At 36.1% G+C, this 24,385-nt stretch overlaps 1 protein-coding gene across 1 annotated transcript; it reads right to left on the bottom strand.

Annotated features, from left to right (window-relative positions):
- Nucleotides 1-4,363: 4,363 nt before the first annotated feature.
- On the bottom strand, nt 4,364-21,070 carry LOC133837917 (tachykinin-like peptides receptor 86C). The gene is made up of 8 exons (XM_062268831.1): nt 20,270-21,070; nt 8,809-8,954; nt 8,273-8,486; nt 8,049-8,183; nt 6,193-6,273; nt 5,778-6,125; nt 4,963-5,081; nt 4,364-4,877 (listed from the first exon to the last, which is right to left on the bottom strand). Exons 1-8 carry the CDS (start codon nt 20,449-20,451, stop codon nt 4,534-4,536), a joined length of 1,569 nt encoding a protein of 522 aa, XP_062124815.1. The 5' UTR covers nt 20,452-21,070; the 3' UTR covers nt 4,364-4,533.
- Between the last annotated feature and the right edge of the window lie 3,315 nt (nt 21,071-24,385).

Raw genomic sequence — 24,385 nt, 5'->3', positions numbered from 1 at the left:
TTTAAAAATAAATAAATTTGTTTTTGTTTTTGTTTAGCGAAATATGTTTGTGGGTTGACAAAATCCTGGAATGTTTTATGTAGTTTTTTCTTTTTATTTTTGTGAAGTGAAATAAGTGAGAAATATGAATAATGTCGAAAAGTCTACTTCGTTAGGTAAAATAAATAATAATAATTAAAAATACGAAATTTCATAGAAAAATATGAAATGCAATTGCATTTAAATTACAGTTAAATAAATCCAAATTCGAGCTTGTTCAGTTCCCACATTTGAATACGTCTCACAAACATTTGAATGCGATAATATATCTGCAAATTTATTCGTATCATTGTTCAATGCCTGCCTATCAATTCGCTTGGCATATGCGTATTCCAATTTGGATTTAGTGGCCATCGCAATTACCCGCTCTTCTCTTCTCTTCTGTTTTGTCCTGTCAAAGCAGTTCATGTGCACTCAGCTCTACTCTTCATATGTATATCTCCCTATCTCGATGTGGTTATTTTTTTTGATTTCCTGTATAGTCTGTAAATACGAGAAGTTGCCAAAAAATATCAGCAATCAAAAACTGTGCTACGCATGTGAATTGTAGATGGAAATTTCAGACGAATATCATGCATATTTCGGGGCTAAACTTGTGGGTTTGACAGTGACATGACATTTGCAACCATACACACAAAAAGGAGAGTAATTTCGGTTGAATATTTATAGAATTACATTTGTATATTTTATTACCTACTACGACGGACCTAAATCAAACTGTGCTGGCCCCCCAGTCAAGATATGCTGCTGTCAAATTGACGCCAATTATACGAGGCATGTAAATTCAGCTGGAAAATTAACTTGGAATGCAATGCAATGCCATTAGATGGACTCCGCAGGTCGTCTCTAATTCTAATCAACTATTTGCATATGTGCTAATGGAATTAAAAATGGAAATTCGGATTTTCATTGCATACTTTTGTAATTGCATTACGTATTAATGATTTACTTATTTCGCATGTTGCTTTGATTATTTGAGGGGGAACAAGTTAGAAGGCTGTAAAATATATACCAGATGATATATTTATATCAATATACTACTACAAAAATATGCCATAGAGTCCTATATAAAATGATTTCTTAATATATTTTTTAAATTTTTAACCGATAGCGGAAATGTTTACGCAGATACTAAAAATCGCAACTCTATCTTTAAAAATTATCATTCTTATTTCAAAATAAATACATTAAGTTGTTATAACTTAATTTTATCTCGAAGTTGATTTTATAATAGTATAATAGTATTTTTCAATTCTAAACGTGTAGGTAGTAAGCACTGCTATTTTTATGTTTACAGCTGTATATAATTGCGTAGTTGAGCCGTCATTTGAATTTATTTATAAGTATCTATGCTCATCAGTAAAATGTATAATTAAAATCTTAATTCCTCAGTTCAATTGAATAAGGCATTATAAATAATCTTAAAAGCAGTTTATTTTTGGAACATTTACTTTGATTCAATCTTTAAATCCCTCACTAAGTAAAGGCAGTGTTTTCATTCAGCGAATCTCTTTATTAATAGTTGTCATTTCTTGGAATTCCAAATGGTTAGTCGTGAATTAATCGAACAAGGCTTTAATTCATGCAACGATACTGGATTACTAAACTTGCCAATTAGTTAGACAGTATTGAGCGGTAAGTGAATTGAAAGCTCTTTGTACAATAGTAGCACAATTCTTCGAAGCCACAGAGACAAATACATTATGTAGCATATGTAGTATGTTTAGCATGTCATTGGGGAATTGATTGCCATTTAATGCGGTTCGCACTTCGACTGTGGGGCAAACACCATCATCATTCCTGGAATACAACTTCGAGTTATGGCATTCAACAAGCAACGTCTGTTGCTTATGGCAACGCGTGACAAGGACCAAGATATCATATGGACAGGACACAGCACATAAGGGATGCGTCTTTCAAACGGTATTTTGAAGGCTTTTGCTGTCATGGCAATGACCCGAAGTTAAAGAACTCTATGCGACTTGACAGCGCAATAGAAACCGCTAAACGAATATCATCTTATTATGCAAATTGTTATTTTATGCTTTCATTCCATTTCAACTAAATGGCATTTCAATTGTTGTGGGACGGGGGAGGAGGAGGAGGAGGAGGAGGAGGAGGGAAGAAACAACCGACATTCCCGATATGCTTATGCTTTGCTCTCATTGCCCCCATTGCGCTCTGTGTGAATACCCATAAAATCCTATTACGCTAAATGTGTTGTTGGCTACGCAGAAAAACGGCAGAAAAAAAATAACAACAGTATAAGGCAAAGAGCAAACAGTAAATAGGGTTTATCGCCAAGTTAACGCAACAAGCAATTTGTGCGCATTAATATTGCGGAGATGGGGCACAAAATGCTGCAAATGCTGGAAGAGCCTTCGACTTCAACTGTCGTGTAAATTGCTTTGACCTTGAAATCTTTACTGTGATTAAATTTCATTATTCAAATGTGAATTGCTGGCAGTAAAACAAACGCACTTACTTCCGTAATCACAGTACAGAAATTCTCACTTGTTGCCAATCAAGTAATACAAATTTAAAAACCATTTTACATTGTAAGTTTGTCTTCATAAATTTGCAAATGAAAATAAATTCAATATTGTTTAGATGAAGCTTATCAAAGGAGCTGGCAATTTATTGCCCTCGACTAAGATTTTATATGGAAATTGCCGAGACACAGAAAACTTTGTTTCATTGAAGCTTTTCATCGCTAAGGGAAACCTTTTCGTTTAGCTGCAAATCTTTGAGAAATCTTAAGTAATTTACTAACGTTTTTTTCTTCACTGAATTTGTTGTGACCTTTTTTATTGAACCTTAAATATGCAAGTTTTTCAGCTCTCAATCTTTTGTATGTGCTTTTTGTGTATTGAAAATTTCTTAATGCTGATTTCATGTCCACGTTCGAGTGCACCCAAAAAGCTCAAAGTATTCACTTTGACTCTTTGGCCAAACGAACTCATTTGCATTCATCGAATGCTCCAACGCATTTTAATTTACTCGGGCAAACTCGTGCATAGCCTCGAGTTGATTTTTCTTGTATTTCAAATTAAATTTTCATTAATTTTCAATATAATCACGAGTCTATTCTATGCCTCTCAACCAAAAATTATTCAACAATTATATTAAGTGTATCTAGCTGCTGGCTATTTATCTAGTTAATCGAGCATTAATATTTTGGCAAGCGTATAAAGGTTTTGCGTTATTATCGATGCGTATTAACGTTAGGGCAAAGAATTAAAACAAAATACATTACAAATTCAATTTGTATTATCCCCAAAGGGAGATATCAAAGAACTAATTTCAATGAAAATAAATATTCAAAAGCGGCGCTGTTTACCAAATTTATTTTTCCTAGATTATTCGTTGATTACTTACCCAAAAATTATCCGAAAATGTAAACATCATTGAAAGCATTTAAAATATTAATATTGTGTCCAATTAAACATCGGTTTAAAATTGCATAAAGTTTTTTACAATTTATTTACAATATACACAAAATACATACACATGTAACGTATGTGCTTTGCGTAATTTAAAATGTCAAATGTCACTTTCATTTTACAGAAATATGCACAAGAACAATAAAATTTACACATCATATTTATCAGCCAAATTGTTGAATTTTCGCAACTCATTGCACAATTTTTGCTCTTTCCCTGTCAACAACAATAATTATAATAAAAACCAAAACATAATAGTCAACGATTTTCGCATTTCATTATACAAAAATTTTTGTAATATTATTGTGTTAAATAAATCATAATAATAAGTACGAGTATTTTAGCTTAAATTCTGATTTATACAATTATTGAATTACCTATTGAGTATTGACAGTAATTGAATAGAAACAAATCAGGTCTGCAATTAGACTATAAAGTAGAGCATTATACAATAAATACAAATACTCGTAAGAATATTTTTACTTAAAACTATTTTACACAACAGTTAAAAATTACAGCTCGACGATGATATCAATACAATTTGTATATTTGCTATTTGTACAATAAGAACTTTTGCCGAACTTCACGGCACGAAATAAACTTGATCAACTGTTAAGAACATTAAGTAGTTAGTAGCTAATTATTTGGAGCAAAAAATTGCAGTACTTTATATGCAAATTCTTGCAAACAGATTTGGCAAGCGTTGTAAGCTCTTCTTTTTCTTTTCAATCCTCAGGGTCAATAAATTGTGCCTGTCGGCCAGAGAATGTTGTGTTATATTTCAAATATTTCTCAGCCAATCTGTTTAAGCAAATGCCGTGAATACCACAATTACTTTCTAGATATTTTCTTATTACGAATATTTCGCATATTGTATTGGATTTCGTTTTCATTTTTGTTTTGTCTGTGTGTGTGTGTGTTTTTTATTTTTTTTACTTGCTGCTGACAACCACAAATTCGATTATTCGTATTTACAAGAAAATTCCTTTGGCTTTCGATTGGCTCCCCATTTGAAACGAAACCGCTGAGCAATTTAAAAGCCATCCTCCCATCACAGTTGTTGTATTGCCGTCACATTGTTACCAATACCGTGACCGTGATTGTGATTGTGGGCGTGACCGTGACCGTGACTCTGCTCGTGCTCGATGGGATTATTGTCCTCATCGCAAGAGATGTATTTGATTTTCACGCGCTGCCGCTCACCCGCACTATTTTGAATGGACAGGCAAAGGGGCGAGCTATTGTCATCGGTTGGTCGCTCCATGATGCACTCAACGGCCATGTGGTTGAGCCCTTGCAATGGTGGTGGCCTCTCTCTTGATGATGTTGTGGGTGCCTGTTGGATTTGTGTTTCCATTGTGCTGCGTTTCCACTGGTTTTGGCTCTTCGTTTCCGCTGCACAATTTAACAGGCATTCAAATATACATGCACACAACATAATGTCAACAATTGAAAGGAGTTAGCTTAACATGATACTCACCTCTTGTGTGTCGATTTGAACTATTCTTGTTGGCTGTTCGACTCTTGGGCGAATCGAAGCGATAGCGTGTAAGGCCCAGGCAACAGCAGCAAATAATGCGTTGGAAATACATTCGAAATCTGTTAAAGACAAGGATTTACTTGTAGTACATTGCACAGTTACTGTATTGAGGAGATAATTAATGTTTTGTCCTCTTTTGTTCTAGGGGACAAATATCTTCCGAGTATTAGACTCAAGCATTCTTGACATATTTCCCAATTTCTGTTTTGTCAGTCCCTTTTCATACCCGCTACCAATAGAGTAGAAGGGTATTATGGCTTTGTGCCAACGGAAGAAAAATAATAACATATACAGTACTTATAATTGGTAAAAATTTGGTTGCGATAGGATAAAAATCCTAGCAGGTTATCAACGGAATATTCTATAAAAATATACCAGATTTTAATTTAGTATCAAAATATACCACAAAGTACAAAATATAACAGATTTTAAAAATCTTAGCATTTGCACAACGGAATATTGTATGAAAATATACCAGATTAAATACAGTATCAAAATATACCATAAAGTACAGAATATACTAGCTTTCGGTATATTTTATTATTGCACACATATTAATTTAGTAAACGGTATCTTACTGGTATTTTATCAATATACCAAATATACATTTCGGCATATTTATGTATTTTTTCGGTAGATTAATTTGATATTTTATTTTAGCGAATATTATAAATACTCAGTATCTGTTAGTCGAGCTCACTCCACTGTAACTCTCTTACTTGTTTTTCTTTGCCAAGATTTTTTTGTCTCCTTACCTTTTGTTCATCCAGTAATAGATAATCGGATTGACCATTGCATTGGACATGGCCAGCCAGTAAAACCCAAGATACATGTGCTGCACGTACTTTGTGGACGCCACCTGATTGTTGTGATAGGCATAGATGAAGAACAGATGATAGGGCAGCCAACAAATGGCAAATATGGAGACTATCGCAATGAACATGCGAACAACTTTGCGTTTCGATTTCATCGATTCCATTTGACGATCCGTGTTCTCACCAATTGACCGACTGCCCCACAATACGCGACCCATTAGCGTATAGCAAATGAGCATTATAATCATCGGTATGCCATAGGTCAATATCAATATGGTTAGATTATAACTGTTGGCAAACACAAACACAATGTTAGCCAATTGAATTGACTGACAAAATCAATGCGAAGACTTACACATAATCCGTCATCGAAGTGGGATAACGTCCATCAGGCCACATCATAAAGCAAACTGTTCGCGATTTGCCATTGTAGTAGCTGTAAGTATAATTATTGTAAATCATTATTCACTGTCCATTAATGTGCCGACTGTCGTTAATTGCGTCGGCTATTATGGTAAACAAAAGTTTTTGCGGAAAAGGTGTTAATGGCCTTGGCTGGAACCCCATCTCCTAACACTTTTAGCATCATTTAATTACCGAGCCGAGTGCCTAAGCCCAAAAAGGGGTTGTTAAAGTATGCAAAAAGTTAAACAAGAAAGCCAAAAGTTGTGCAGGACAAGGTTGGTTCGCCTCTTTTTTCCGCTTTACACGCTTTTAATGTGAAATTTATTTATGCCTGTTTGATGGCAAATTGAAAACCTAATTTTCAAAATGATCACCAAATTTTATGCGTCGTAGCTGAAGTACTTAAAAGCAACGTCACATCAGTCGACAATTTGTTGTGGGTGGCCATTAAGAATGTAGTAGAACATATAATGGGCAGAGAGGTAATAACTGCTTCAACTCATTGAAATTGCTGTGGTTACCTGTCATAGCCATCCAGCATTGACAGCTCTATTGACTTCAAGGGTTTTCTTGCTAAACGAGCGCACAATTTCGATGTCGTGTGACCAACAGAAATTGGTCAAACTTCTGGAAAATTGTGCAGAGAATAGAAATAACTTTGAGAGCAATTCACAGAACAACTTTGAATGCAAATGTTTTAAAGTAGCTTAAAGAGTTTGATATGGAAATTTTAAAGCAAGCTAGCTATATAAATAAATATGAATATCAAAATCTGTAGCTCAATCTTGGCAACTAAAATATTGTTATTTTTAAGCAATAAAATTCTAATGAAACCACATTTTTAATCATAGTACAAATTGAGTTTCTAACTAATTAATTGCTCGTGACACAACGACAAAGAAACAAAAACTATGCTTGGCCTTTGTACAAACTTCAATTGTAGTTTAAAATGTCTAAACACAAACAAATTTGTTATAGTTAAAACTTCATTAGCAAGTTTTCGTGTTTGTGCTCTAGCTGTGACTATCTAAAAAGTCAACAAGTATATTTAAACTTGAACGTTAAAGTTTTAGCAGCTTTACCACCACACACACAGCACCTGAGTTGTGAAGTGTACATACTATATGTACTATATGTAGTATATATAGTATATTCTGATATTGGCTGTGTATTAAGTTCCCAGTCCGAGTTCAAGTTGTGCTGCCTGCTAACATAGTCTATTACCCTTGGCAACGTTTCATGTGAAGAGTGTTTTGTGCCTGGCGACGAGGCTAAATAAAAAATGCTTGAATTCTATTAAGTGAATGCGTCATTTGGCTCATTCAAGCATACCAATTTGCGTAAAATTCAAATGAAAGTGAAGCGACTCTCAGATTTAGGTGCTTAGATCGACGCCTTCAAAGCAAAAGTAGGGAAACTAATGGCTGTTCGTGTGGCAGCATATCTTGTTGTTGACTGGGTCCAGAGTCGAATCGATATAGATACAGACAGAGTGTGTTTTCCGTTAGCACAGCAGGGGCGACTGCACTGCAGGTGGCAAGCAGCAAGTAGCAAGTGGCAAGTGGCAAAAGAGCCAACAGTCAAGGACCAAGAGTGCTATCTCGTGTGGCAAACACGAGCGTATCTTGTGGCTCGGCTTACAAAGTTCTTTATGTTTATTACTTTGGCTGGCAGCTGGAACACGTTGAAAATAAACAAAATATGCGGCTGCCTTCTGCTTGGTGGAAGAAGCCAAAGCAGACCAAAAAGATGGCTCGTCGGTTATACTTATACTATACATATACATTATTCAGGCACTTCACTTACTGCTTTGTCATGATGCTGGAGTAGAGCAAACAGGGTGCTGAGAGAACACAGCTCAGGGCCCAGATCAACACCAGAATGAATCGCACTTTTCGCCGTGACGTACGACGCTTTAACGGATGCACAATGGCAATATATCTGCAAGAGCACAAGGATAAGGATTAACATGAGGCGTTTGAATAAGTCCCATTGGATCCAGCTAATGGGCAATGAGACATTCTATTTACCTGTCGAAGGAGATGGCGACCAAGGTGAAGACCGATGTGGAGACCGTAACATTGGCAACGAAATTATTGATGGTGCAATAAATCGAGCCGAATGGCCAATCCGAATTCACCATGAATATAAAGTTGAAGACACAGTTCAGTGAGGACATAAGCAGGTCAGCGATGCTTAGGTTGAGCAGGAAATAATTTGTGACCGTGCGCATGCTGCGATGTCCTGCGGGTGAAAAAACGAACGACACCAAGAAACGAGAACCGAGAAGAAACAAGCAATTGGTCAAAACGTGAAACGTGACAGCAAAGACAAAAGCACCGGATATTAGTTCACTTGTGTGCCTCATCTCGTCCTTGACAAGCGAGCGCTAACAAATCGATGCTGCTCGTCGCACACCACTGCGTATACGCGATTTCAACTCTCTCTCTCTCAACTCGTAAATCCAGTTTAATGCTCCATTAAACTGTTCGAATTGCAGCAATTTAAAGCCAGCGCTGGCCAGCTGGCTAGCTAACATTCATTTTGTTGGGTGCGTAGAGCTTACCTGTAACAATCCAGAGCACAATTCCATTGCCCGCAATCGCCACAAACATCATCAGACCAAATACGATGGCCCAAATCGTTTTCTGTTCCCACGGCAACTCATACGGACGCGTCGGTGATGGAAACAAGCACTCGGTGAGAAAGTCCCTAAGTAGAGAGATGGAAATGTTGAGAGCATATACAAAAAAAGAAAGTAAACGAAAAAAAAGACTATAAACTATTGTTCAATATGCGCACTAAAACAACAAACAACATACGCGACAATCCTTTGAATGCGATATACTCGTGTGTATGCGGCATGTCAGTTTGTTGTGAAAACACACAAATCAATTTACGCTCGAGTGACTTCAATAAAACTGCGCTCATACATAGAATATACTATATATAGTATGCTATATTCAGGGGATTTGCGATTCAACAGATTGGTTTGGCTTTAGCGACAAACCGCAGAGAACACAAAATGCGGTTGACTTTAGTTCAACTTAAATACATTACTATTATTATTTTAGTTTTAGTAATTGAATGTCTTCTCTTTATATGTTTTATTTCACTCTTAAAGCGAACAAGCAATTCAATTGCACAGCTTCAATTTTCTATATCGAGCATTGGCTCTGATTTTTGACAGATGCCTTGAGCATTGTGCTTATCCAAACCGAAGCTGAAGGCAGCCACATGTATCCGACGACTTTCTTAGCCAACTGACAATAGAAAATCAATGAAGCTTGGTATTAAAGCAAATTGAAAACGGAAACTTCTCATAAGGCAACAACACAATAATGCAGCAAATTGAATCTTGAATTTGAAGTGATTTCATTTAAGCTGCATCCGTTTTTGTTCTCTGTTCGAAAACATGTAACAACTCCACATGTTAGCTACGCTTGACTTGCATATTTATTGGGAAAACTATACTGTGTAGCTATTTCAGCTATTCTGCTCTGATAACCACATAAGACACATTTGCCAATTCACTATGTGTGTAGATATTTTGTTAATTAGTGTGGAGGTTGAGAGACTTCCAGCTGACTGGCCAAGCTTGCCTGCTGATTAGTGCAAAATTCAACTCAACACACACAGTTTATTAATTAATCCTACGCCACAATTGACACTCATACTGATGAAGCTTTCACTTTCACCTGTGTGCAGCGGTACGTATACGTAATCTATTGGGCGTGCAATATGTCAGCTTAAACTGCAACCTACTCGAACCTTTTACGCACAATGAACAGCAGTAATTGATTGAAGCATCACTTGAGTCTCGTATATATAGAACAACTCAACTCTGTAGTTAAATGAATAAAGACTTGAAAATGGCATTTAGTTGTTGAAAGGCAAAGAATGAATGCTTTACACTTTCATTGATTGGTAGCAAATAAATATTATGATAGTAATTTATGAGATCCCTTCCTATAATCGACTATCAATTGCTATCGCTTGTCGAAGGCTCAAATAAAACAGAATTTTTTTCAATTATTCAATATGTGTTTTTATACTATTACAAATAAAAACCACACAATTAGAAATGCACATAATTTGTGCTAATTACAGCTTTTTGTTTGTTTTGTCTGCGGCTGACGCATCATAATTAATTTCAAATGAATTAATCAATTTGACTTTAGCAACCACAAAACAACAGCCACAGCTAAATAAATTAGATGCCTGTCATTACCATTAAATTGTGTGTCGTTTACCACATTTAGTATGGCGTCTGTTCGAGTTTAACTACATTTCTCAGTTGAGTTCGTTTCCCTTGGCATATTTTAAATTCAAAGAGCGAGAATGAAAGCTGAATGATGAGGACAAACGGCATTCGCTTCGTTGGACATTTGTAGTTAATCCTTTAATAGGCTTTATGGAGCCCATGGACAATAATTGAAATCAAATCTTATCTCTTTTACGCAAGGCAAACAAATGGAAATCAAAATTTATAATAAATACTTCAGTTGGAATTTTTTGTGTACATTTATTTCTTAGAATTTCAAAAGGATTATTCATGATAAGCAATAGACAGATTATGTTCGTATTATTATTATTTATACATACTTCATTGCAAATCCTTCTTCAAACGAATTTCTCACTTCTTGTAAAGCTTTAAGCTTAGCCATTGCTCTGACTTAAGTAAAGTCCATCAAGTGTCTACAAGTTTTGCTTGTCTATGTCTTATTTAATTACTTTACGGTCGTGCTATTAATTTCACATTTAATTAGATGTTTAGCAAGCCGCACATACCCGTAATTTACTCAATTAGTGTGAGGCCAAAAACAACAATATCGATTTGATTATCTCACTGAAATCGTGATCAAGTTCTCTCGTCCTTTTGCCACACACACACGCACACAATGAAGGACAATTAACGTAACGCAACTACGTTTACGACTTCGGCAAGGATAACTCTGCGGATGGTAAATATTTTTGTTGCCAACAAATTGTGTTTGTGTGTGCGCCAGGAGTCGGGGAACTTGGCCAACTCACTGGCCCCAAAATAAACCCTCCTGAAATCGGCTAATTGGGCTATGCTTGAAACTGCGTTTAAAGAACACTCGAAATTAAATTCTCATTTTTCGGGCGGCAGTTAATGTTATTTGCAATTGAGTGCAACGCAAATTATTTGGCTTATTATCATGCAGTTTAAATGTAAATGAGTATTTTGCGCACACGAGTGCTCATTGCATAATAAATTGAAAATTCAAAATAGTTGCCATTCATTTGATATAATTGCATTCTGTGGCCGCTGCCAGGCGACAAACTCAACACATTTCCTACCCTGCATGAAAAAGGCTGTAAGGATGGGTGTTTATTTGTAAATACAGTTTAAAATATAGTTTCAAATGTGTTGCAGGCTATCTACGATGCAAGCATTCTCGAAATTGAGCTGTCAAATGGCTGCAAAGAGAGCGGAAACGGAAACTCTTCGTTATTGTCTGCACATGAGAAGACCGTCAATTAGTGTTGCCTACTTTGCGGAGCTGGGAATGCATGCATCTTTCGCTTTCGCCTGCTTTTAATTATGATAATTGCAATTTTCTTTGCCAAGTGTGTGAAAAACAAGTTGAAAGCTATAAATAAAATGGAAAATTTATGTGAGCCCTTTTTAAATGCAGGCCAAGAGTGTAAAAGCTTCGCTCCTTATCTTTAAGGCGCAGAGTTCAACTTAATACACGTCTAATTTTAAGCAAAATTACATTTCCGTTTTTTTTGGCATAGACCAATTAGCTTTACAGTTATTACTATGTATCCGAAGCTGGGCACAAAACGTAAGAAGTAAATAATTGCTGTAATAATCATAATAATCTTGTTTAAGTGGACGGCCGGAAGTTTAGGTTGAGCACAAAAAAACGAAAAAAATAACGTGGACTAATTATTTCCGTTTGGCCAACACGTTTTGTAAGCTTCCTTTGTGCTGCTGTCCTTGCCCTGGCCAAAAATCAAATGACAGCCCGTTTACTTCCTTTTGTTGTTGTCGCTATTGTTGTTGTTATTATAATTATTTTAATTTGCGACTGTTTTGGACTTTGGACTTTGGCAACGCTAAATTGCAGCAAACGAAACTTCCTTGGCACGCTAACAATTTCGGGAATATTTTTAGCAAAATTCACTTTAAAACTAATCTAAACTATGGCAATTTCTGATTGGTAAATAATATACGAATATAGTAAAGTTTTGTTTTTAATCAAAGTTAAAGTTGGGACAAAGCAGAAACTCGTTTAAAAGTGTTATATATTTTGCGCCTGTTATTTACAACTTCAATTAAATTTGCAAGAACAGTTGAGAGGGATTAAGGAGCTATTGAAAATAATTTCTATAGTTATTATTGGAGTATTTGTTGGTATATTTTCATTAATGTAGAATAAGACTTGAGTTGAATTAAAATTTGGTCTATAAAATTATTTCCAATAGACGTTAAAACTGTTTGATATTGATAAGGTTTTGGTATTTATACCCGCTACCCATAGGGTAGAAGGGTATTATAACTTTGCCGGCAGGAAATGTATGTTACAGGTAGAACGAGGCGTCTAGCCATGTCCGTCTGTCCGTCTGTGTGGCTGTGTGTCTGTCCGTCTGTCCGTATGAACACCTAGATCTCAGAGACTATAAGCGATAGATTTATAACTTTTATCGACAGCATTTGTTATGTTTGCACGCAGATCAAGTTTGTTTCAAACTTTTTTGCCACGCCCACTTCCGCCCCCGCAAATCAAAAAAATCGATTAACAAGCGTAATTTTAAAGCTAGAGTTGCGAATTTTGGTATGTAATTGTTAATTGTTATAGTAGTTATGAATCCTGAAAATTTGTTTGCGATCAGATAAAAATTGTGGATGTTATTAAAGAAATAGTTTTGTAAAGGTATTTCTTTAATTAAAAACGCAATTTTTACTTACTAGTTTTCAGGGATCATCTCTATACAGTCTGTATACACTCGACTGTAGCTTTAAAATTACGCTTGTTATTCTATAGTACTTTTATATATTTTCACTTTTCATATCCTTTCAATAGAACAATAGAAACTATATTCCATAGCTCCTTAATCCATCTCAACTTTTGTTGTACATTTAACTGACCTTTTAAGTAATCTATTGTAAATTAAAAAAAAATTAGATATTGAAACATTTTTTCCACTTCTACCTCTAGCCATATAATTAAAAATCAATTTCAAACCATTTCAAAGACGAGTCAAGTGGCATTTTTGTATTGTTAACAATTAACTCACACACACACGCATAAAATATTGAATGCACAATTAGATCGCACTTGGAATAATGTTGCCGACTTTTCAGCGTTCGAACGGAGGCACACACGAATTGCAAACAATCAAGGCATTAACATCAATCATAGTTTTGCTGGCGGCAATTTGCCTCACAGCTTGATGTGGACGCACACACACTCACACACACGTATGATATACACAACAATAATGTGTATGTGGGTAAGTGCGTTTGCAACCTGCAACAAATTGCCGTCATTTAGTGTGCCACAAATTATCCAATTAAATGGTTTCTCAAGGGCAACGGTAAACGTTATTAATACTCATAGCACTTGGCCCACAACATTCGTGGACACAGTTTAATTTCACATTGCTGTTTTACCTTTGGAAAGTGAGGAATTCGCTTTTTGAAAAGTCAGAGAGAAAATGGTTTGTGGTTGCATTTTAAAATCAAGTTTAATGGCAGTGCGTGAATCGTGACTGTTCGCTTGGTTTCGCTTATTATGCGAGTCTCACTGAATATTTCATATTTCATGAATGCCGAACAGCTGCGCGTTGCAATCCCAAACTGAGAGTCTTTTTTTTTGCGGCTGAGTTGCCTTTGTCGATGTTGCACTGTTGCAGGTCGCAGTTGAGCACTGCGGTAAGCAAATTGTGCCTCAACTCTGTGGGGAAGGTGCCTGCAACTAGCTAGGTGAACTGCAAAATTTGTGGCTGTTGCTAAGTAAAGACGCTAGCTAACTTATGATGCTTTCTCTCACGGAAAGTTAGTAAAAAGTTTTTCTCGACTTGAAACAAGTTATGAAAGTTGAGAGTCACGTATTTAAGAAGTTCATTAGTTAGCCAGAAATTTAAGTGCGAGCTGTGCGAAACGACTAAAGCAGCAGCAATCTAATCTGAAATCAACATGTGATTGGAATATTAAAAGATATGCAATCAAAGTGTGGGTGTTTAAAAATAGCTCCAAAATACTTGATTAATAATTTAAAAAGCGAACAAAAAAAATCATCATAAGAAGAAATCGATATCAGACATTTGCAATCCATTTGGCTGTAATCCTTTTTCAGCTTAAAACTTTTTGTTTTTTTTTTCACAAAATCCCTTTATGGCCATCGAAGCCTGACTAATGGTCATGACGCTGGATGTTCCGCTGTCAGAATCAGGGCCACTCAGTCGCATCATCAGGCTCATTATCATTGACAGGCAGATAGACAGAGAAACGTAGAGAGATCCCAAAAACAATGACCCAAGGAGAAACGCATACATATTTGAGGCACGTTCGCTTCACATGCAACGCAAATGTGAACCATTTCAATTTAGATTTATGAGCACAGATTGTCACAGTTCATTGTTTATTTCTTCCTCGTTTTCGTTTTCGTTCCTTACTTCTCATCCCATTGTCTTTATCTATTTGCGCTCTGTGGAAGCCAAAGCGGAAGTGTTGCCACAGTAAACTGAACAATGCAACAAAAATAACCAAATTCTGCACTCGGTTTCACATCGAGTGGACTTTCGTGTATTTATATCCTGCATAAACAAAAGATATCTACTTCGTATGAGCACAATTGCCATTTATCAGACAGGATTTTGGGGCAACAACATAAATACACAAACATTAGTCGACTTACAGATGCGCTTTAGACTATGATTTAAAGTGAATTATTTGTATTTGTATATTACTCGTAAGTAATATTTATTTGATGTCAATATCCATTACAAGTTTCAGTTTTCATTAAATATTTTATTTACACACATTTTCGCATCATCTGCGTCAGGCATTGTCATAAAGTTTTTATGTGCATCACAGTAGCTGTGTGTGTGCTGTAACTGGATCTGTTTTGTTCGCCCATTTGTCGGCATCAGTTTGCTGCATTGTCCTTGCAACAATAATTGCCACCACCCCCACTCAACATGGGATTTGTTTTATGGCCACTTGCCGGCCAATGTGCTGCACCAGAAAAACCAACCAACCAACCAAAAAAAAAACTTAATTGAAAAATTTGTCATATGCAAATGTAGTCGAAGTCCCACAGAGCGCACACAACACACTTTATGGGCTTTGAAGTGGTCACCATAATTACAACATTTTTCACTTTAAGACCAAACATTTGCACGCACACATACACATAACACACACATATGTACAGTTGTGTGAAAAAGGATTAGTTCTTTATTTGCTTTTGCCTCAATGCCTTTGTTATTGTCTATGGCACAAGGCAAAACCAAAGCTAAGCCAAACAATTTCGTTTAGCTTTTACTTTCAGCTGGTTCTGCTTCAAGTGCTTTAAATTATTTTTATGCGCACATAGAAATTGTGATTGGATTTGAGAAAGCGACCGGGCTATAAAAATACCAATGGGCCGCCCCCAATGATGAGGACCATTGGACAAGGAATGTTCCCTTTTTTTCCCTTGTTTTTGTCCTTGTCATTGGATGCGCTTCAAAATCAATAAGCGTATGAAATGTCATAAACATAAAAATGCCAAAGACAATTTTGCTTACTTTAAGCACAAGATGTTGGCGTTTCTCGTTTAAAACACTGAACTGCAAGCGAATATTTCTGAGACTAACCTGCAATTTTGATATAAAGAAAAATGCTTAATAAACATATACAAAATTAAGTTTTTAAGTTTGATAGAAAACAAAGCTTAATAATTAAATTAATAAACTCTTTTTTCAGACAGACTCAAAAGTATAGCTTACAAATAAAAAAACAAGAGTAATTTTAAAGCTAGAGTTGATCTTTGGTACATATAAAAATAACTACAGTAATTACGATTCCTGAATATTTGGTTGCGATCAGATACATGCTTTTGATTTGACTGACAATCTGGTATATTTTGCACTATATAGTATATTTTGAATGCAATGCCATATCAATATATCAAATATACAATTTGGTATATTTACTAAAATACTAAATGTATTACAAATGGTGTATTTTTTATTTTTTGCAGAATAATTGTATTAATACATTTTAAAATTAACACCACACCGTTTTGATTTTCTTCTAAATGGGTAGCGGGAATCTCACAGTCGAGCACACTCGACTGTAGCTTTCTTACTTGTTTTAAAATTTGTTTTATAACTTTCAAATTATTTATTTTTATATTCGTTTTCTAACATTTTAGTTAAGAACTTCCCATTCATAAATATACGTTTTTTAATTCCAAATCATTTGTGTAAATGTGTAATTTAAGAAAACATTTTTTTTTTTTCATATTTTGTTAATGCAATCATAAATAGAAGTTAAATATACATAGACATAAGTACTGTTAGTATTATCCACATTTGTTGCCTAGTGTTAAGTATGTGCACTTAGAAAATGTCGCTTTGAAAATACGTATACGCAGCGTGCGACTCCCACACGCTACTTAAGCGAGACGCCTCTCATAAAGTTACTTCAGACGCACAAAAGCGCAGTCAACGAGTTCTAGACATGTTGATGTGTCGATTGACTTGGATTGTGGTGGGAGGGGGGGTGGTGGTTGGTGGTTGGTCAAACCCACAGGAAAGAGAGGTCGCAGCGATGTTGTGGTATTTGCGCTGATTGCGTCAAAGCCGCATGCCGCAGGCCTCATAATGAGCTTAGCTCGCACACGGTCAAGTGGCAACACACACACACACATACGCACACACACACTCACTCACGCATAACATACATATGCATGAACTAAGTATTCCACCTGAGCTCTAAGCTGACCAGAGTCCACATAAAGAACGCCAATTTACTTTGCGAACACACAAACGCATATAAAGCAAAAAGTGCAAAGCTGGCCAAATAAAACCTAAAGATTTTTGGCAACCTGCGCATGTTGTGTCACAAAAGTTTTCCCCTTGCCATTTGCCCAACTACAACTTGTAGTTGTTGTCGTCATCGCTTGTCGCTGGTCGTTGTTACTGCGATTGTTGTTGCTGTTGTTGTTGCTGCTGTTGTTAACTGGTCTGTTTGTCAAAGTTCTGCTTGGGATTTGTCGCATAGAATTTTGCTCTGAATTTCATTATTTGTCGTCGCGCGCTTTCTGAGTTGTTGTTCGTGTGACAACTAAAAAAGCAATTTGCAAATTTCCCGTATTTCGTATTCCGTATTCCGTATTCTGTATACAATAAAGCCGAGGCTTATATTTACTTCCAGTTGCGTGCCTTTGTTGTCGACACCTCCATTGTTTTAATACCCTGTAATCATCCGCAGAGGTATTAAGCAAAGTCAAAAAGAGGAATATCAATCAGCCAGTTTTGTCCTCTATAATCAACTGGGAATATATAATTGCCTAGGCCCAAAAATACCGAAAAATTTCAGCTAATGTTTAGCATTAACACCTTGTGAAATTCGTAGAAATAAAAATAGTTGCATGTAGAATTTTATGTGTATATAATTATATATGCTCTTTAATTTCTACTTCTTAGCGAAAAAAGAGAATATTTAACAACTGTCTGAAAGACTTACAAAATTGTTGGAACAATAGCTAAAAGCGTATTTGCTTCTGTCTTGTTGACAAGAATTGCAACAATTGCACTTGTTAATTTCGTTGTTTCCCGCACACCAAAAGCACAAAGAGCATAATCGAAAAAGTTTTGTGGCGATGGAAACTATCAACTGCAGACTGCAGTTGATTGCAGCCAAAACAGCAAAAGTGAATTGTTTAGTCGCGCTTTTAAAAGACATTGTGGCGGAATTCGATATGAGATTGTAATTGAATTTTGATCATTTGGGATTAAGTAGTAGTTTAGCTGCAAGCCAAGAGACTTGACAATTTCAAACTAACATTTAAAGTTGCTCTAAAAATGTGAAATATCAAATATCGACTTTAAAATATCCTTCAATATGTTTAGTCTTGTGAAGAGTTTTCTGCATTTTGTTTACCTACAACTTGGCATCGATAGTCTCATGTTTTCATGTTGTTTGCACTCTTGACTACGTGCCCAAGTGATGAGCAAATGAGTTTTACAACGACTTTTTATTGCCAGCACAAACAACAAGCACAAAAAAATTCTCTACATCACTCTCACCCTCAACAATATCGTTTACGTTGCTGTTAGTTCTCTACGAGCACAAAAAAAAGAAACAATTTACAGCGCAATCAATTCGATTTCCTTGAAAACCAAAGCAATAAACAATTCCCAGAATTCATCTGTTTCACCCGCATCTAATGGACTCTCATTATCATTATCGTTTATTGAGTTGCCATCTATTATAAGAACAGCTTTTGGAAAATTCATTTGCCAGCACTTGAATTATTGATAACATTCTCGACCGCAACGTAAACATTAATGATAGTTGAAATATTTAAGTAGAATGGAAAGGTTTTCAATCCCATAAGACTTGCTTTTGAGCACAATAAATACTCTAACTTATTGCACAATTAAGCGTTACAAAAGCCGCACATTAATTTTGCGTGCCAAGCGTATTATAAACGCCAGTTAACCGCAAAAAAATTACCATAGATAACGGGTATTAAGTATCGGTTAATCACACAATCGAAATATGCCACAAAGTGCAGCTCATTCACTCTCTGTGTCATTATTTATGTGAGTGTAAAATATAATTAATGAGATTTTCATTAAACAGTAGTTAAACAAATTACAAAATAATTAATTGCAATAGAGAAAAAATGTTGATAGAATCATTAATTTACTGAGCACTGCTTGTGAATATTTAATTCACGTTCGTTTCAATCTTACTATCTTTTCAATTTATGAATTGCAGTCGAGTTTCGACTGTGAGATACCCGCTACCCATTTTTAATAAAGGCAAAATATTGCGGTATCATTTTGAAAATATACCGAAAATACTTAAAAAATACTAAAAATATACCAAATGGTATGTTTGGTATATTTACCATAGACGGGTCAATATACCAGATTGTCAAACTAAGACCCTTATAAAATACAAAAGTATTTCTTTTATACTTCCACAATTTTTATTGATCGCAACCAAATTTTCATAAATCATAACTACTATAGTGATTTATGCAAAATTTTAAACAAACTTGATCTGCGTGCAAACATAACAAATGCTGTCGAAAAAAAATTATAGCTCTATCTCTCGTAGTCTCTGAGATCTAGGTGTTCATACGGACAGACGGACGGACACACAGACGGACAGACACACAGACGGACAGACGGACATGGCTAGATCGTCTCGGCTGTTGACGCTGAAAGAATATATATACTTTATAGGGTCGGAGATGCCTCCTTCTACCTGTTACATACATTTCCTGCCGGCACAAAGTTATAATACCCTTCTACCCTATGGGTAGCGGGTATAAAAAGTTTAGCAGTTGAATGAAATGTTTTTCTGCAGCTTTATCAAACGCTCAATTTATTTGCCTACTCAACTGCTGCCAATTATCCTTTCGCATTTCACCAGAAAACTTTTCGACAAAATTATCTGCGTTTGCCATCGAAACCTCCGTTTCCTCCTCCTCCTCCCTTCTGTCTGTTTTCGTGCGACATTCGCGGAAATGAAGCTTAACTCGAGCTAATAATTTGCATAACTTTCTTCCTTTATATTTTAAAATTCTGTCTCTCGCTCTGCTTATCGAGTGCATTTTAAGGACGTGCTTTAACTGCAAGTTTTCTCCGAAAATTGACGTAAATTAAAGACGCCAGAAGCACGCAAATTGAATGAACTTCGCCTCCGCCCCAAAAGAGACAATAAAGAACGCTAAACTTCCGAGAAATGTGAGCATAAAGTGAGAGAGTGGACACGACGGGAGACGCTCTTGCTCTCGAGTGCTGCCTTTCGCATTTACACTTACTTTGCCTCGTCGATGCTCTCGAGATTATCACGATTATCGATAATGCCAGAGAGCAGGCTGACCACTTCGGTGCGGTTGAGGCTATTCAATAGAGTTGTGTTCACAATGCTGTTCAACTCGAAGCGACGCACGGCAAGAATTGTGCAGTTCACCAGCAGTTCCGTATCCACCAGCTCCGACATATTGTGTTCGTTTTTTTATCTTCCTTTTTGTGTTATGTGTCGCTCTTTCGCTTTTGTATTTTCGGGGCGTTGTTCCTATGGGATACGTAATTTTCGAGGAGGTTTTTTTGGGGGGAACGCGGAAATAGACGTTAAGCACTCCGCTTGGTCGCTCGGTTGCGTAATGAACACGTGCGGTTGGCGGCAACTTATTTCACGGTAATGCCATAGAATTCATTGTGGCTGACCATGATGCAGCCAACAGCATCGCTGCTGGTGTTGCACATGCTTTTAGCGGTGCAGCTGAGGCAACTGCGGCAACAGCGGCGGCAACGTCCCGAGATGCACATTACAAATTGCTGCGCTTTAATTACGCGCTGTGGTCTTATCCGTTATGCTCGTAGTTTAAGGATTAAACGAGTATGCACGATGGTGGCCAACAAAGGGGAAGGGGAAGTGGAGGCGTCTTTTATGAATATTTGAACGGAAGTTGCTTGCTGTGCCACAGTTCGGGGGCGTACAACAAGTTGCATGATATGCACCGAAAAAAATACACACGCATTTTAACACTTTCACCCACTAGAAATATTGCGTATACGTAGTAATTATTATTTTATTTTAATTATGCACTTTTATATTGTATCACATTAGTTTAAGAATTTAATATGTCAAACATACTTCATACACATTTAATATTATTATTTAAATATCATATCATTATTTCATTTAATTTTTTATTTCATTTGTATTAAACATAAATTGCATTCTTTTATAATTTTATTCTGTATTAATCATAAATTTCTTTCACTTGCTATTAACTAATTTAAATTTACTTTTAATTTACTTTTTATATAAATAGACTTTTAATATTGAAGAACAGAATTCACAATTTCATTTTGTTTTTATTTGTAAACAATTGAATTAGGTTTCACTTTTAATCGTTTAACAAGTTTATTATATATTTAAACACTAAATTTGATCAATAAACTTGTATTTTAAATTTATTTAAAATTTGAAAACAATTCATCAACCAAGAAATCTTTTGTTTTCATTTACATTGACTTTTACTTTTTGGCTTTCTGCTGCCTTTGGCTTAGGAACAACATCACTGCAGACACAACACAACTGTAAATATTGTTTAACAGCACGGTATTGTTTTCTTTTTTTTGAATTCGAGCGTACCGCGTGAACTTTGCTGCTTCGAGTGCTGCCGACGACTGCGAGCTTTACAATGTGACTACAAGTTGTCCTGCGAATAGGGAGGCGGCAACATTTCATAGGCAGCTGGCAACATTTGCACAACCTGTTGAGAGAAGACGCGGTAATTGATGGTTGGCAACATGTTGCTAAGCTGCGCCACGGCAACATTTATAGCAACACAATAGGCAGACCGACAATGCAAACGACAGAGCGAGACAGACTGAAAGAGTCTGTGGATGCGAGTGTAAGTGTGAGTATGAATGCGAATGTATGTGTGTGTGTGTGTGCTTAGCGCTCTCTAATTTGCTGGGAGCATTGTTATTGCTGTTTTTGCACTTATTGCCTTCGGTTTTTGTTTAGGCTGTGGCGGCGACTGCGGCAAATAAATTTCTGCGCTCTGCGTGTTGATATGATGAATGACCTGTAAATCATTATAGAGGACATGGACAAGGACAACGGGCAGTAGTCCAACTGTAAATGCGTAGGACGTGCATATTTACGTATGTGTGTGTTTGTGTGTTAGTGTAACTGTGTTTACGCGTTTGTTTGTCTCATTGTTGCCGATGTCGTTGTCTTTGTCTCTGTATTTGTGTTAGGCAAAGTCTGCAAATGCCTTTATGTGTAGGCCTCGTTGGCTTGTCTGTCTGCGTGTGTGTGTTTGTGTGTGCTCTCTCACGTATTTGCACATTTCAGATTATGACTGCCCATTTAGGCATATTTGAACACGCCCCATCGCCAAACTAGCCTCCCAACAACACACATCTCTTCTCATCCTCTCTTTGATCACTATAGGAATATGCATCCATGTTCTGTTGGTTTTTTGCCGATGCTGCGTTTAGTTTATGGCATACATTACATGTCTCACCAGGCCACGCCTCCACGCCCCACTCTACAACACACTCTGCCATCATCAACGCCCCATCCACAAACATATTTGCACATTTAGCAGGGGAAAGAGAAGAGAAGAGGAGAACGAAGTAGGCGCTGTCTTGTTTATATTCAACGCGATTTCCCACATGTTTATTATGTTAAATTTATGCGAGTTTGTTGTATTCGGATTTTATGGAACACAGTCTGGGAACGCACTTAATGATGCACTGTCGTTCCCTCTTCCCCTCTCATTCCTCTCCTGCTTTATCCTTTTAGCCAAGTATGATGTCGAAATTTGCCCAAAAAATGAAAAGAGAAATGCTAAGCATTTACTAAAAATGCTTTTAAGTGTTTGTCGGAAATTGAAACCCCAAAATTCTCTTTAAACTGTTGTCAAATGGGACAAATTTTATTCTTCAAATTATGCAAGTTTTTTAATTGAAAAGTTTTACTTTAACGTCATAAAGTTACTAAGCATTAAAGTATTTTCACTTTACTTAAAAATGTTTAGTTTAATATGAATCTTAAATTTGAATAAATGTTGGAGTATTATCGTAATGATAATATATTTTGAACTTTATTCAAATTTAAAAATCGTATTTAACTTTTTCTTAATGATCAAATATTTTAATCTTTATTAAAATTTAACAACTTTATCTTTTTAGCCAAAATTTAAAACAAATTTGGTAAGTTTTAAATATTTATAGAAATTGAAAAATTATATTAAGCATCAAGTCTTTGAAGTATATACAATTTAAGTGGAATATACTTTTTTCAATTTAAACAGAAATTTCTATCGATAGCAACATAGGATTGATTCGATTGACTATTGTAGTAATTTACTAATTGAATTTTCTGATTTTATTCGAACGACCTTCAGACAGCCGTTATAATTAATTTGTTGCGGCAATTATCACATTGATGCCTTCAAGCTTTTTTTTCCCCACGTCCAATAGACAAACATTTGTGTTCATATGCTTTGCGCATAGTTGGCAAACAATCTTAGCTATTGTTCTTGCCGTCTGCGATGATGTTAAAAGCTTTCTATTGTATTAGATGTGAATCTGTAATTAAGTGGTCCTTTTGCTACTTTTCCTATATGGTGAACAACGGCAAACTATTAATTTAGATTTCGTATCACGACGAGACGGCGGATGTGCCACATAACACTTGAGAGAGCTTCCACAAGTCAACATGTGTCAATTACCGCTTGACTTTGTTTTGACAGCATGAGAAATGGGTTGCAAGGCGACGACAGCAACAGCAACAGCAAAAGTAGAGACAGCAACACTTCCGGATTCGATGTCAGTTAAAAGGATAAGGCTATTTTCCACACAGGATACACACATTTAGATAGAGCCTGATACACGTATTGAACTAGGAACTAGTCAACAAACTCGTAGATGGGGCCGATTGTCTTTCCAAAACTTCTTCTTGACCACTTTGCTTGATTTATGTGACACACGGTTTTCCTCTTTGGCACAAAGAAAAGTTTCCCCTCTTGCGTTCGATGTGAAAAATCACTTTGAAAGCCATTGAAGCGCACATTGAATTCGTTTTCTGCAACTGCTAATTAATTGATGACCGCAAAAAGAATAATTAACATGCCACAAAAGCTGCAACGAACACACAATGAATCCAACTAACCACTGTGAAATGTGGCTTGGTTTCATTTAGAGGGGTTTTTTTGGTCCGGTTAGCAGCGTTAGCCACAATAGAAATTAATCAACATTTGCTTTGGCATGATTAAAATGTAATTAGCTTGAATTAACCGCAGTACAGTCAACTTGCTCTTGATTAATGCACTGAATTATAAATATGATTTTCAAGTTGTTCTACTATTTGAGTGGGCGTTAAGTGAAGATAATGTGTGGAATAGATATGG

This window comes from Drosophila sulfurigaster, chromosome 2R (assembly GCF_023558435.1).
Source record: "Drosophila sulfurigaster albostrigata strain 15112-1811.04 chromosome 2R, ASM2355843v2, whole genome shotgun sequence".
In the NCBI taxonomy this organism is placed as follows: domain Eukaryota; kingdom Metazoa; phylum Arthropoda; class Insecta; order Diptera; family Drosophilidae; genus Drosophila; species Drosophila sulfurigaster.
Note: the sequence above shows the minus strand (reverse complement) of the source record. Positions and strands in the feature narration are given on the sequence as shown.